General features: G+C 49.4%; 1 protein-coding gene across 1 annotated transcript in view; it reads right to left on the minus strand.

Moving 5' to 3' along the window:
* The window catches only part of LOC112117582 (NACHT, LRR and PYD domains-containing protein 3-like), a 475,696-nt gene that overhangs the window by 272,165 nt on the left and 187,019 nt on the right, over window positions 1–16,512 (minus strand). Inside the window, exon 3 of the mRNA XM_026650507.1 lies at window positions 7,851–7,868. Within this exon, the coding sequence (XP_026506292.1) occupies window positions 7,851–7,868 (18 nt within the window). The remainder of the gene's footprint in view (window positions 1–7,850; window positions 7,869–16,512) is intronic.

Consider the following 16,512-nt stretch of genomic DNA (forward strand, 5'->3'; position numbering starts at 1 on the left):
GGCCCTGCCTCCAGTTCTCCTCCTTCATAACCCCCCCATACACACACCTAGTGCCAGGTGGTGCGGTGGCTGAATTGAAAGCAAGGCAAGGAGCCAGCAAGCACCAAGAACACATGCAGCTAAGTCAAGCCACCTGAAAGGTGAAAGGGAAAATCAACATGGAAAGGAAGCAACCTTTCAAGCTTGTTTTTTAGTTGTGTGCTCTCGTGCAGAGAAGAGGATTGCGCAACTCACTGCGGTGTGTGTGGGAAAAAACAACAACCCAAAACACAAAAAAGCAGAAGCCACCCCCTAAAACACACAACAGGTTGTGCAAGTTGCAGGGGAAGTGTCTTGTGTCCCTCCCCCTCTGTGCTCCTTTGTAACTGCCAGGCTCAACTGAACCCCCGGAGGACAGGGCAGCACTGAGGTGAGTGAAGGGTTAACACTGTGAGTGGGTTGCTCTGAGTTTCCCTTTCACAGGTGGTGTTTTCCTCACTCAGTGCAGACTCTGCAGGTGGGGCAAGAGGGAGCCAGCACTGCTCCTTCTGGTCCTGGGCTCTTGTCTCTATGTGTGGGTCTAAATAGTGAGAAAACGGAGGCAGAGAAAGGAAGCTGGCTCCCAAGTTCTGTCTGGCCTCTCCCTGTCTCACCATAAGTGCATCACACTCTGTGTTCCTGTGACTCAGCTCAGTACAGCTTTGTACGGGTCAGAGGGTTGCCAACTTTCTATTGGCACAAAACCAAATACTCTAGCCCAGGGGTCGGGAGTGAGTGAGGGCTCTAAATGGCGGTGTGGGGTCCAGGGTGGGGCCAGGAATGAGGGGTTCTGGGCTGGGTGGGAGGGGGCTCTGGGCTGGGGCAGGGAGTTGATGTGCGGGAGGAGGTGAGGGCTCCAGCTGGGGGTGCGAGCTCTGGGGTGGGGCTGGGGATAAGGGGTTTGGGGTGCACAGGGGGGCTGGAGGTTGGGGTGGGGGCTTACCTGGGGTGCCTCCGGGTCAGTGGCACTCAGGCAGGCTCCCTGCCTGTTGCGCCCAGCCCATCAGAAGTGACCAGCTGCCAGCAGATCCGGCGCCTAGGCGGGGGGAGCAGTAGGCTCTGCTCCATGGGTGCTGCCTGGATTAGTCTGTGGGGCAATACCCAGGGGAAGGGGCGCCATGGTCTGGGAGGGATGCAGGTCCTGGCATGGTGGAGACGGAAAGGTTAGGTAACGGCAGGCGAGACACCACCAGAGGAGGATGCTCCAGCGCTGGAAATGAGCTAATTTACAGACTGACCAGCAGGAGGTGCCATGACAGTGAGTGCGACCTTGTTACACAAAGGAAGAAGGGGAACTATTAATTAGAGGCTCGTAACGCTGTTAGACAGAGTAGCCAAGACTCTGCTTCGTGGGCTCAAGTAGGACCTGAAACCAGAGGGTCTCAAGGCAGCTAAAGACTTGCTATGAGGGAATCTGAGACAAACCAGGTGACTGAGAAGAGAAGAGAAGCCATCTGTAAAGCTGGTGGCTATCTGTCATGATTGCCAATCAGGATACTGCGTTAGGCCAGCATAGTTACTGAGGGTGTATGTTTGTGGGAGAGAGGCTCACTGGGGGGGAATGTGTTTTGTATTTCTCAAATAAACTGCTCTGTATTGCAGATAAGGGATTTTGACTTTTCACTGGTACTGGTGAAAATGCCTGCCAAACCATGATCAATTTCAATAGCTCCCAAATAAGCATGTTTATTAACTATATACAGACATACAAGGCCTAGTTTAATACATACTGCTCCTCTGACTAGTTTCTGATGGCTTCTAAAACAGAACAGTGATCACCATTAGACAGCTCACAAACTACTTAAAGGGGTTGTGATGGGTTGGATCACAGAAACCCCCTTGGGAACTGCCAACTGATGTGCCAAGACTACTACTGCCCCTGCTTTCCCTGCCAGCTTGGGACTCCATCGCCCTGTCTTGCTGTGCCAGACACGCCAGTCTGCTACAAACACAGACCCAGGGTCTGAACCATGTGCCCCAAAGCTGCAGACTTAACTGAAAGCAGCTTACAGATGTGTTCCTGTCTTTAACACTCAGATGCCCAACTCCCAATGGGTTTCAAACCCCAAATAAATCTGTTTTATCCTGTATAAAGCTTATACAGGTTAAATTCATAAATTGTTCGCCCTCTATAACACTGATAGAGAGATATGCACAGCTGTTTGCTCCCCCCACCCCCGGCATTAATACATATTTTGGGTTAAATAATAAGTAAAAAGTGATTTTATTAAATACAGAAAGTAGGATTTAAGTGGTTCCAAGTAGTAACAGACAGACCAAAGTGAATTACCAAGCAAAATAAAATAGGACACGCAAGTCTATGTCTAAGAAAACTGAATACAGATAAAAACCTGACCTAGTAAGCTTCCGTTTACAGACTAGTCTCCTTCTAGATTGGGTCAGGGAATCACTCACACCCCTTGTAGTTACTATCCTTTGTTCCAGTTTCTTTCAGGTATCCTTGGGGGTGGAGAGGCTATCTCTTTAGCCAGCTGAAGACAAAACGGAGGGGTCTCCCAGGGGTTTAAATAGACTTTCTCTTGTGGGTGGAGACCCTCTCCTCTCTCCTATGCAAAGTCCAGCTCCACGATGGAGTTTTGGAGTCACATGGGCAGGTCACATGTCCATGTATGACTCCATTTTTACAGGCAGCAGCCATTGCTTACCTGCTACCTTGAAAGTCCTCATGTAGACTTCTTATGTGGATTGGAGCCTTCCAAGATTCATGGTCCCTTAAGCGCTTCTTGATTGGGACCTTAATTTGCACATTCCTTTCTCAAGAAGCTGGTGTGACAGACCCAGACCTGTGGGGTACAGGAGTCTGGTAGAGGGCAAATATACTGGTCACTGGATGAGTTGTTTTCTGTTCCCTGAGTGACCAGAGCAGGGGCTGCACTAGAGTAATCAGGAACCTGCTAGAACCAATTAAGAAAGGCAGGATAATTAAGACACCTGAAGCCAATTAAGAAACTACTAAAATCAATTAGGACAGGCTAGCTAATCAGGGCACCTGAGTTTAAAAAGGACCTCACTTCAGTTTGTGGCACGTGTGAGGAGCTGGGAGCAAGAGGCGCAAGGAACTGAGAGTGAGAGGGTGTGTTGCTGGAGAACTGAGGAGTACAAGCATTATCAGACACCAGGAGAAAGGTCCTGTGGTGAGGATAAAGAAGGTGTTTGGAGGAGGCCATGGGGAAGTAGCCCAGGGAGTTGTAACTGTCATGCAGCTGTTACAGGAGGCACTATAGACAGCTGCAATCCACAGGGCCCTGGGCTGGAACCCTGAGTAGAGGGTGGGCCCTGGTTCCCCCCAAACCTCCCAACTCCTGATCAGACACAGGAGGAGTTGACCCGGACTGTGGGTTCCACCAGTGGGAAAGATCTCTGAGGCAAACAAATCCGCCAATAAGTGCAGGATCCACCAAGGTAGAGGAGGAACTTTGTCACAACTGGTATCAGGAGTGGGATCTTGGTGTGCACAGCGCGACGGAAGAAGGAGGGTGATTTTAAAAAAAAAGGAGAGGGTTTATTTTTTTTCCACCACAATGGATGACGTAGTGCAGACACTGACACAAGCCACAGCGGCCCAGCAGGAGGCTACCCGTGTCCAGGCAGCCGCCCAACAGGAGGCAGTGCGGCTGCAGCAAGAGACTAATCGCCTGCTGATGGACCAGGCTGCTCAAGACCGAGCTATGTTGCGGGAACTGATAAACCAGGTAAAGACCCTTAAAGAGCTGAACCGTGGCCATGATGGGATGCGGCTCATAAGGGCCAGCCATTGGCTGCAGAAAATGACACGGGAGGATGATGTAGAGGCATACCTTCTGGCCTTTGAGAGGACAGTCCTACGAGAGGCCTGGCCTCGAGATCAGTGGTCTGGCATCCTTGCCCCATTCCTGTGTGGGGAGGCCCAGAAGGCCTACCATGCTCGGCCTGAAGAGGCTGCAGCTGACTACCCCCAGCTGAAAGCAGAGATCCTGGCCAGATCTGGGGTAACGACCGCAGTGCGGGCCCAGTGGTATCACGTTTGGAGGTACCAGGAAGACAAAACCCTGCGGTCCCAATTGTATGACCTCATCCATCTCGCACGAAAGTGGTTGCAAACAGAGTCCCGGAGTCCAGAAGAGATACTAGAGGTTCTGGTCATTGACCGATATATGAGGGGACTACCGACAGACCTTCATGCCTGGGTAAGCCAGAATGAACCCTCCAGCTCTGACGAGGTTGTTGCCCTGGTAGAGAAGCGAAGGACAGCGAGGGAGCTGACCTGAGCAGTTAAGGAAGAGGCACCCCGTGTTAAAGTAGCAGCATCAAGCCCTAAAGCTTGGGTGACTGGGCTACCAGGAGGGCCCAGGTGGAAAAAGAGAAGGGCTGAAGGCCCACCAGCGGCCACAAAGAGTCGGAGCACTGAGGGGGAAGAAGATTGTGATGTTAGATTGCCCAAATCAAGAGACCAGGAAATGCCTAGGGCCCCATACAGATGTTATGCCTGCGGGGAGCGGGGACACATAGCTGCACAGTGTCCCAATGCTGAGGAGCCTATGCAGTGTAACCTGGGGAACTAGGCAGACCCATGCTCCCTAATCCACCTTGTGGGGGTCTCACTAACTCCACATATGTATACCAGACCAGTGAAACTAAATGGGGTAGAGACCACGGCACTGGTTGATTGGGGGAGTGCTATCACACTTATCTCAGGGAAGCTCGTGAAGCGTAGTCAGCTGCTGCAGGCTAAACGTACGGGGATAACGTGTCCATGGGACAGTTAGTTACTACCCCACCATCCAAGTAAAAATCGAGATCCAAGGGAACATTACTGAGGTAGCAGCAGGTGTAGTCCCTAAACTCCCATACCCGGGGCTCATAGGGAGGGACTTCCCAGGGTTTGGAAACTTACTCCCAGTAGGGGGATTGGAGAAAGATGGGAACCCTGAAATTAGTGAGGCATCCACAGCAGACTGTCAACCCCCAATCTTCTCTGAAATATCCCCAGATTTGTTCTCCACTCCCAGACAGGGTAGAAAGACAAAAAAGGAAAGAAGGGCAGCTAAGGCCTTGGGAACCCGAATACTGACCGAAAGCCAGAGGGTCGCTCTTGTAGGTAGGCGGACCCACGCAGCTGAAAAGGAGGCCACACAGGAGGGAGAAGCACCCAAGTCTGACCCCCACCCTAATGCTTCTGAACCAGTAGAGGCAACAGAGACTGGGCCCCTAGATCTCTGGCAGATTAGCCCCGTGAGAGGAAATTTTGGATGGGACCAGTCAGAAGACCCAAGGTACGACAACATTAGGAAGGAGGTGACTGAAATAGATGGGGTCCCTGTGGAAGGGAAAACCCAGGGACCAGGACCCTACTTCATAATGAAGAAGGATCTCTTATACCGGGTTGCACCAGTACAGGGGCAGAAGGTACAGCAGATCCTAGTACCTCAAAAACACCAGAACGCTGTATTAAGTCTTGCTCATAGTCATCTTTGGGGGGGGCATTTGGGGGTAGAGAAGACCCTGGCACGAGTCCTATGACGGTTCTTCTGGCCCAGAGTACATGAAGAAGTGCAGAGGTACTGTGCCTCCTGCCCGGAGTGTCAGCTGCACAGTCCCCGTCCCCACTTGAGGGCACCTTTAGTACCCCTTCCCATCATAGAGGTCCCCTTCGAGCGAATAGCCATGGACCTAGTGGGACCCCTGGAGAAGACGGCTCGGGGCCACCAATCTATACTTGTTGTTTTGGATTATGCTACTCGCTACCCAGGAGCCGTCCCCCTGCGGAACACGGCCTCTAAAACTATAGCTAAAGAGCTGGTGGGGATCTTTGCCCGAGTGGGGCTACCGAAGGAGATATTAACAGACCAAGAAACCCCATTTATGTCGAAGCTAATGAAGGACCTCTGTATGCTGCTCCATATACATACCCTGAGAACTTCAGTCTACCATCCGCAGACTGATGGGTTGTAGAAAGGTTTAACCGAACCCTCAAGGCTATGATAAGGAAGGTGGTAAGTCGGGACGGGAAGGATTGGGACACCCTACTACCCTACCTTATGTTTGCTATCCAGGAGGTACCTCAGGCCTCAACTGGGTTTTCCCCCTTCAAGTTATTATACGGGCGTCACCCCCGTGACATACTGGATATCGCCAAAGAGCTCTGGGAAGAGGAACCCAATGAGGGGAGAAATATAATAGAACATGTAATACAGATGCGAGACCAGATAGCCCGGATCACCCCTATTGTACGGGAACATTTGGAAAAGGCACAGGAGGCCCAGCGAACCCATTACAATCACCAGGCAAAAGTCCGACAGTTCCAACCAGGGGATCGGGTGATGGTGTTGGTACCCACGGCAGAAAGCAAGCTTCTGGCCCAATGGCAGGGGCCCTATGAGGAGGTTGAACCCATGGGGGAAGTAACCTACAAGGTGTGGCAGCCAGCACGCTGAAAACAAGAACAGATTTATCACATCAACCTTCTGAAACCCTGGCATGCACAAGAGGCATGCACAACTGTCCGAAAAGACCTAACCCAGGAAAACAAGCCTTCCAAACAGGTGAGAGTGTCTCCCGATTTAACACCAGACCAGAAGAATGAGGTGTCTGAGATGATCTTCTGGAACCAAGCTGTGTTCTCGACAAAACCGGGTCGAACAACCGAGACATATCACCACATCGTCACAAACCCTGGGGCCAGAATAACAATGAGGGCCTATCGGGAGCCAGCAGCCAAAAGTGAGGAAATAAAAGCAGAAGTAAAAAAAAATGCTGGAGTTGAGGATCACTGAAGAATCGCACAGTCAGTGGTCCAGCCCAATTGTGCTGGTGCCCAAACCTGATGGCACCACAAGGTTTTGCAATGACGTCCGGCAACTAAACAAAGTATCCCAGTTCGACGCGTACCCCATACCTCGCATAGATGAGCTAGTGGACCGTCTGGGTAATGCCCGGTACTTGACTACCCTAGACTTGACAAAGGGGTACTGGCAGATTCCCCTTGCAGAAGACGCAAAGGAAAAGACTGCGTTCTCTACACCAGAGGGTCTTTTTCAATATACTGTCCTCCCTTTTGGACTACATGGGGCCCCAGCTACCTTCCAGTGACTCATGGACAAGCTATTACACCCGCATAACAGTTATGCTGCTGCCTACTTGGATGATGTGATCATTCATACCCCAGACTGAGAAACCCACCTGGAGAAGGTGGAGGCAGTCCTCGATACCTTCAAGTGAGCTGGGCTTACAGCAAACCCTGCCAAGTGCGCTGTAGGGTTTACGGAGGCCAAATATCTTGGCTACATTGTGGGAAAAGGTCTGGTAAACCCCCAAGTGAATAAGTTAGAGGCCATCCAAAATTGGCCCCCACCAAGTCGCAAGAAACAAGTCCGGGCATTCCTAGGTGTAGTGGGGTATTACCGACGATTTATCCCCCACTTTGCCAGAAGGGCAAGCCCCCTGACAGACCTAGTGAAAGCCCGTGGACCTGATCTGGTGAGATGGTCTGACGCAGCAGAAGAAGCATTCACAGACCTACGGACTGCCCTCTGCAGTAACCCTGTAGTGATAGCCCCTGATTTCACCAAGGAATTTATCCTGCAGACGGATGCATCGGAAGTACGGTTGAGGGCTGTTCTATCACAGATGGTTGGGGAGGAGGAACACCCAATTCTCTACCTCAGTAGGAAACTCCTTCCGAGGGAACAAAAATATGCAGTGGTGGAGAGAGAGTGCCTCATCGTAAAATGGGCCTTGGAAGCATTGCACTACTACTTGCTCGGGCGCAGATTTGTCCTCGTGACCAACCATGCCCCTCTTCAATGGATGCAGCGGAACAAGGAGAAGAACACAAGGGTGACCAGGTGGTTCTTTTCCCTCCAACCTTTCCAGTTCCGTGTGCAACAGAGAGCAGGGAGCCATCACGGCAACGCCGATGGTTTGTCACATGTGCACTGTCTGGCGTCCCAAGCTGCCCAACCCCTTGGTGTTCAGCAGGGGGGACGGATATGTGACAGACCCAGACCAGTGGGGTACAGGAGTCTGGTAGAGGGAAAATATACTGGTCACTGGATGAGTAGTTTTCTGTATCCTGAGTGACCAGAGCAGGGGCTGCACTAGAATAATCAGGAACCTGCTAGAACCAATTAAGACAGGGCTAGCTAATCAGGGCACCTGAGTTTAAAAAGGACCTCACTTCAGTTTGTGGCACGTGTGAGGAGCTGGGAGCAAGAGGTGCAAGGAGCTGAGAGTGAAAGGGTGTGCTGCTGGAGGACTGAGGAGTACAAGCATTATCAGACACCAGGAGGAAGGTCCTGTGGTGAGGATAAAGAAGGTGTTTGGAGGAGGCCATAGGGAAGTAGCCCAGGGAGTTGTAACTGTCATGCAGCTGTTATAGGAGGCACTATAGACAGCTGCAATCCACAGGGCCCTGGGCTGGAACCCGCAGTAGAGGGCGGGCCTGGGTTCCCCCCAAACCTCCCAACTCCTGATCAGACACAGGAGGAGTTGACCTGGACTGTGGGTTCCACCAGAGGGGAAGATCTCTGAGGCGAGCAAATCCGCCAGTAAGTGCAGGACCCACCAAGGTAGAGGAGGAACTTTGTCACACTGGACAAGTGCTTTACAAAGTCTATTTAAAACTCAAGCCAGTACACAACCAATATTCATAACTTCGAATACAAAAATGATGCATGCATACAAATAGGATTAATAGATTCACTAGATCATAATCTTTACAGAGATATGTTGCATGGCATGTGTAGCATAAAACATATTCTAGTTATATCATATATACATTCATAAGCATATTCCTATGAAGCCTTATGGGGTATACCGTCACAGGGTACTCTACTCCTATATACTCAAATTCTTCTCCTTGGGCTGACACCTTGACGTGGTGGAGAAGCTTGCGTATACTTAAAACCTTAAGAGCAATGTCGTCTGGAGAACGCAGAACAGCAATTGTTGCCCGAGAACTCTCAAGGTACAACATTGACATTGCCATTCTCAGTGAAACAAGACATGCAGATGAAGGTCACTTGAGGGAAGAGAGCGGTGGTTACATTTTATTTTGGAAAGGAAAGCCAGCAAGCGTTAGGCAAATACACGGTGATGGCTTTGTAATCAAGAACCTTTTAGTCAACCGCGTGACTGAGCTCCCCATCAGCATCAACGAGCTCCTTACGACCCTCTGCATCCAATTGGTCAATAAGTTATTTGCCACTATTATCAGTGCATATGTACCAACACTTAATGCTGAAGAAGAACAGAAAGAATCCTTCTACACTGACCTTGATACAATTTTTCATCCATTCCAAAAACAGATAAGATAATCCTCTTAGGAGCCTTTAACACAAGAGTTGGCCGAGATTCTAATATATGGAGTAGTACCATTGGGAAGGAAGGAGTGGGCAAGACCAATTCCAATGGCATCCTTCTACTCAGCAAATGTGCAGAATACAACCTTGTGACCACAAACAGAATTTTCCGACAAAACAAGAAGTACAAAATGACATGGCAACATCCCTACTCAAAACAGTGGCACCTCCTAGACTATGTCATTGTCAGAATACAGAATCTCAGAGATGTCCAAATCACCCATGTCATGAGAGGAGCCAATGATTGCTGGACTGACCACTGCTTGGCAAGGTCAGTCATGTCCATCAGGATTGCACTGAAACTTTGAAAACAATCCAAATCACACAGATGGCACTACAATATCCAAAGACTTCAATCCTCATTGCACCAAGAGAACTTCCAAATACTCCTCAGTGAAAAATTGGCCATATGCATACCTGGAAATGACAACAGAAATGTTGAAGAAGACTGGGAAACCCTAAAACAGACCTTCTACAAGGCTTGTGTGAAATCGGTTGGCCTTGCTACCCACCACCATCAGGACTGGTTTGACAATAACAACAATGAGATTACAGCCCTTTTGAACCAGAAGAGGAAAGCTTTCTGTGACTGGCAAAAAAACAACCACTATCAAGTCAGAAGCAGAGTCTTTCCACCAGCTCAAAGCTGAAGTTCAAAGGAGGATCCAAGAAATCAATAACAAATGGTGGGAGGACAAAGCAAAAGAAATCCAAATATTTGCTGACAGACATGATATGCAGAGCTTTTTTTGTGAGACAAAGACCTTGTATGGACCACGCTCATGTGGCCTCACACCTCTGAGATCCAAAGATGATAGTACTCTTCTTAAAGATAATGAATCCATCAAAGAGCACTGGAAAGAACACTAGCAAAAGCTTCTAAATCTAACGACACCATGGACTCAATTCCTCAGCACCCAATCTGGGAAACTCTTGCCAACCCACTGACACCTGACGAGATCTGCAACGAAATTAAACAAATGAAGGACAATAAAGCACCAGGTCCTGATGGCATATCTTCTGAAGTACTGAATGCAGGGGGAGAAACATTGACTAACAAGCTTAATTTGCTGTTCCTTAAAATCTGGCACACTGAAGAAATCACAGCTGATTTACATAATGCTGACATCATCACCGTTTTCAAAAAGGGGAGACAAGGCTGAGTCGATTGTGGCAATTATTGCCCTCCTCTCCATTGCTGGGAATATTCTTGCTAGAATCTTACTATACCGCCTACTCTCCCTTGCAGAGGAAGTACTTCCAGCGTCCCAGTGTGGCTTCAGACCATCGCGAGGCACCACCAACATGATTTTTGCAGTCAGGCAGATCCAGGAAAAATGTCAAGAACAACACCAGGAGCTGTACATGGCCTTTATTGATCTGACCAAAGCCTTAGACTCTGTCAGCCTGAATCTCTGTGGAAAGTCATGTCAAAGTTTGGCTGCCCAAGCAAATTTATCACCATTGTTAGACTCCTCCATGTCAGATGACCAGGGCTGCCCAGAGGATTCAGGGGGCCTGGGGCAAAGCGGGGGAGCTGTAGCACTTGTACTCACCCGGCGGTGGTCCAGGTCTTCGGCGGCGGGGGGCCCTTCAGTCGCTCCGTGTCTTCGGCTGCACTGAAGGGCCCCTGGCTGCCGAAATGCCGCCAAAGACCTGGACCGCTGCCGGGCCAGGGCTCACGGGGCCCCTCCGGGGCCTGGGGCCTGCGGCAAATTGCCCCACTTGGCCCCCCCTCTGGGCAGCCCTGCAGATGACTGCCTCTATCCTGTGCAGTGTCTCTACCTCTGAGCCCTTTGTCACCAAGCTGGTATAAAACAAGGCTGTGTACTGACACCCACCCTTTACTCCGTTTTCTTAGCAGCTATGAAAATACTAATACAAGACTGTCTACCACAGGGCACTGGCATCAAATATCAGACTGACGGCAACCTCTTCAACCTCTCTTGTCTCTGTGCCAGAACTAAAGTAACATCGGCAACACTAACCGAACTCCAGTACGCAGATGACTGTGCTGTAGTTGCTCATTCAAGGAGGATCTAAAAACAGCCCTTAATTGCTTCTCTGAAGCTTACAAAAGCCTAGGACTAACTCTGAACATCAGCAAAACAAAAGTTCTCCACCAGCCAGTCCCCGGTCAATCATCAGACTCAGCAAGGAAGATCTACATTAACAAAGAAGAACTGGAAAGTGTAGAATACTTTGCCTACCTTGGCAGCCATCTCTCCCCCCTTCTTAGCAAGCCCATATATACCTGCAGTACACGCCCCTAGTCAACCCCTTACATGTTCTGTTTCGGAGGATCATGAGTCTCTGTATCCCTTTTGTATCCCATGGGAGGGGTGAGGAGTGAAGTTGTGCTTAGGCCAAGGCAAGGCTTTACTTTGACTTTTAGTGTTTCTTATGCCTCCCCTCCCCTCCTTTGCTCCTCCTAACTGGGTGTTTGGCTTGGCTTGAGAGAGAAACCAGGCAGCTTTCCAGTTTATGCTCATATATTACACTCCAACCATAACCTGTAACACTTCAGCTCCATCTCTTATCCCTTCCCATTATACTAGCAAACCCATCTGGCCAAGCAGAAGCAACAGACAGTGTCCCTGCTGCCTGCCCACAACTCAGCATGGATATTCTCAGGCCAACAAACAGGCCTATAAGCTATGGTCTGTAAATAACTCTGTCATTTATTTTCTTAGTTATTAAATCTGTAGTTAGTTTACTATAGAATTGGCTGTCAGTGTTGTCTGTGGTGTGAGGTCTAAGGTGTGACTTGCCCTGAGATAAGTGACTGGTCCTTCGGGGATGGAACAACTTGTGTATTTTGTGATTTTTGGAGTAAAGCAACCATTTATGACATAAGTTTAGCTGACCAGGTTGGCAAGATAGACTGGAAGATAGACCTGTGTCGGACCAGAGAGATCCTCACCCTCGGCGAGGTCGTCTACTCCCCTCGCCACAGCAAGAGACAAACATCATCTGATAGGACTGAGGGTAAGAAGAGACCAGCTCCTTCCTCAGTTTCTGAGGCACAAACAATACGAGTGCCATCGCCGACTCAGTCCGTGGCTTCAACGGCGTCTGACAAGGGGCACAAATCTGCTCCCAGACTGACTACCTCAGTCCCTCAGAGTCAGTCTATGGAAGGAAATAGGGCAAAACAGCCATTGGCATCACCTTCTGTTGTTGGCGACCAAAGCGGGCCCTCTACCTCATTGCAGCTCCAGGACTGTTTCTGGCACTGAGGAAGCCATCGGCACTGCAATCGGCACCAGCAAAACAGCCAGCTCCAGTGAAGCCCTCGGCCCAGATGCTGCCCAGGGCACTGAAGCCCTAATCACACAAATCCCCAGCACTCGCCAGCTAAATCTATGGCTCCAAAAAGCTTCCTGGCACCACTTGCTGTCTCTTTTCAATATCACACCTCAGCACCCTACTCCACACTGGTACTGATGAGCGCTTACCCACAGGAATTCACACATCTGTCAGACCTCACTATATCTGACACTTCAGATTCTCCACTCCTCAGACAGGAGCTATCCCAAGTCTCACCCATTTCATGATCAAGACACTCTTCACACTCTCCCACAGGGACGGCACCGCCTTTCCCTAGTGATGTCGACATCAGGGCAATTGGCATCCACTTACAGCCTTGCCCTGATGCAGTTCAGGGCACCCAGTCTTTTCAGGGGCCCCCATGGATGCAACCATATATTCACTTTCCCCGTAATTGGCCATATTGGGACCCCAGGCCATGTATAGGACACAGTTCAGTTATTCTGAACTGCTGCAAACACACCGACCTCCATCCATCCCCTCAACAATCTCTTGACCTCCAGAACCACAGCCTGTGCAAATATCACTGCTGGAGTAGGAACTGGAAGGAGAGCAGGATGAGGAGGTACCTCTGGTCCTCCATTTTTCTTCATCTTCCCCTGATGAAGCCATCATGCCACTATCTCCCACAGCGGCTGATGATTTATGTCACTTTCAGGAGTTGTTTTGCAGAGTTGCTGACTCCCTAAACGTCTCACTCGAAGAGGTCAAGGAACAGCAACATGAACTGATTGACATTCTTCAGACCTCCTCAACAACAAAAATTGCCCTACCTATTAGCGGTGCACTACTTGAACCTGCAAACTTTCTTTGGCAGACTCCAGCGTCTATCCCCCCTACATGCAAAATGGCTGATAGGAAATATTATGTACCTGCAAAAAAAATGGGGGTGGGTGGGGTATTTTCACATACTGCCCCAAATTCTCTCATAGTCAATGCCGTGCAGGTGAAGGGCTGTCAATATCAATCCTGAAACAGCCATCCTGACCAAGATTGGGAATGTTTATATCTCCTAGACAGAAAATCCTATTATTAGTTTTCTACCCTCCAATTTTGAATTTCCCTATTAGGCCCTTCTGGCCAAATACAATTATAAACATTATTCTAAGCTGGAGATGCTTTGCCAGGATCTGCCAGAGGCAAAAATGGAACAATTCCTGCCCTTCATTTTGGAAGGTCACTTAATAACCCTCACAGCCTTGCAGGCCTCCCTGAACACAGCTGCCCGATCCATTGCTACTGTGGTAGTAATGTGACATGCATGATGGTTGCACCTTTCAGGATTCCCTAAGGAGGTGCAAAATACAGTTGAGGATCTCTCATTTGAGGAACAAAAACTCTTTTCTGAGTGCACGGACAACTCCTTACACTCACTGAAAACCTGCTGAGCCACTCTAAAATCCCTTGGTATTTATGCACCAGAGCCAAAATGAGATCGGGAAAATATCAGCTCCCTCCATGATCTTTCCCTCAGCCATACTACCCACAGTGGCAGTTTGACAACCAACACCGTCGTCACTGACCTCCCAACAGACGCAGACAATCATCTGCACGAAGGGCACCATCCCAAACACCGTCTAATAAAGTAGCAAATTTGAAGGTCTGGTCGAGGTCCAGAGAACTTTCTGTCTACTCCAGTAGCCCCGACCATCTGTAACGCCATCTACACACCAATAGTTTGGCAAATGCCTCGTTCCATTTTTATCATCTTGGATGCTCATTACCTCTGATAGATGGGTCCTGGAAAGAATAGAGAAAGGTTAGTCTATCCCCTTCCTAGCTATACCACCCCACCAACCCCCGTCCCTGTCCCTCTACAGGGACCCCTCTCACAAGCTCATCCTGGAGGGGGATCTGAGACATCTTCTACAACTGGGAGCCATAAAACTGGTCCCTCCACAGCACAGAAGACATGGTTTCTACTCCTACCAATTCCTGGTACACAAGAAGTCTGGTGGTTAGCGCCACATCCTAGACTTTCGCAATCTCAACAAGTTTGTCAAACTACAACAGTTCAAGATGGTCACCCTATCCACCACCATCCCAGCACTGGAATGGGTGATTTGTTCTCGACCCCTGACCTACAGGATGTATACTTTCATATTGCAGTACACCCTGCTCACAGACTTTTCTTACCATTCATCATTGGCCATGGTCACTACTAGTACAAGGTACTACCCTTTGGACTATCCAGAGCTCTGAGAGTTTTTTCCAAGGTACTCGCAATGGTCGCAGCCTTCCTCTGCAAACAGGCATCACCATTTTCCCATATCTAGACGACTGTCTTCTCAAAGCGTGATCCAAGATTGAAGCACTCTGAGTGGTTCACAGTACAATGACCCTCTTTACAAAAATGGGCCTCCTTATCAATTTCAAAAAGTCTGCACTAACCCCAGTGCAAATACTGGAATTCATTAGTGCTCTACTCGATGCCAAGTGGGCAAGAGTGTTTTTACCACCTCACAGGTTCATAGTGATAACACCACTAGTCTCAACTGCCCAAGCATGCCCCCAAATCCCAGCACATACATGCCTCCAACATCTGGGACATATGGCTGTGGCTATGTTTGTGAGCAAACATACAGCACATGCAGTATCTTCGGGGCTGGCTCTGTATGGTATATCTTCCTCACAAATACAGCATGCAAAAACTCCTGTCCATGCCAAACCAGGTCAAGGACTCACTACTGTGGTGGATGTGCCCTGACTATGTCTGTGCCGGGGTCCCTTTTCTTCAACTTCCACCTGCTGTGATATTTACCACTGATGCTTCCCTCCTTGGCTGGGGAGCACATCTATGCGAGCACACTATACAGGGCAGAAGGATGCCCACTGAGTCCACCTTACACATCAGCCTCCTGGAACTAAGGGCGGTCTGCAATGCCTGCCGACATTTCCTATCAAACTGTACAAGTAATGACGACAACCGCACTTGCATGTATTACATCAACAGGCAAGGAGGTGGAGGTCCAATTCCCTATGGTAAGAAGCTATCAAGCTATGGAATTGGTGTATCCACAATGACATCTCCATCTCTGCTGCATCTCCCCTTGGACATCAGAACACCATGGTGCAGAACCTTGTCACATGAGCATGAATGGCAGCTCGACATGAGAACAGTCCGACCCATATTCTGTCGATGGGGTCACCCCACCATAGACCTTTTTGCCACTCACAAGAACACACACTGTCCTCAGTGCTGCTCCAGAGCAGGCCTGGAACGGGGATTCACTAGGGGATGAATTCCTTATGAACTGAAACGTGACACTTCTCTATGCCCTCCCTCCCTATCCCCTCCTGTTCCGAGTCTTACGCAAGATACAGGAAAATCAAGCTCTAGTTATACTAATAGCACTGACGTGGCCACGACAAGTCTGCTTCGCATGATGCTCTCTCAACCTATAAACCTTCCCCCAGCATTGTGGTTCCTCTCTCAGGACAGGGGATACATTCATCATCCCAATCCACAGCTGCTCCCCATGAAAGCTTGGCTCCTTCATGGATCCGGCATTTGGAAATAACCTGATCAGATTCAGTAAAAGACATCATGATAAATAGCAGGTGCAATTCTACCAGATGCACCTATTCCCACAAGTGGAACTGGTTCCAACTTTGGTGTGCCAACAGACAGGTTGATGCAGCCTGTGCTTCATTACCTCTCACATTGGACTACCTCCTTCAACTCAAACAGCACAGATTGGCTTTTAGTTCTCTTAGAGCGCACCTGGCTGCAATTACGACATTCCACTGCCCTGTCGAAGGATATTTAGTATTTGCACACACCCTTGTCAAATGTTTTCTTAAG

The sequence above is a fragment of the Terrapene carolina genome, unplaced genomic scaffold, assembly GCF_002925995.2.
Source record: "Terrapene carolina triunguis isolate 2854851 unplaced genomic scaffold, T_m_triunguis-2.0 Scaffold90, whole genome shotgun sequence".
Taxonomy (NCBI): Eukaryota; Metazoa; Chordata; order Testudines; family Emydidae; genus Terrapene; species Terrapene triunguis.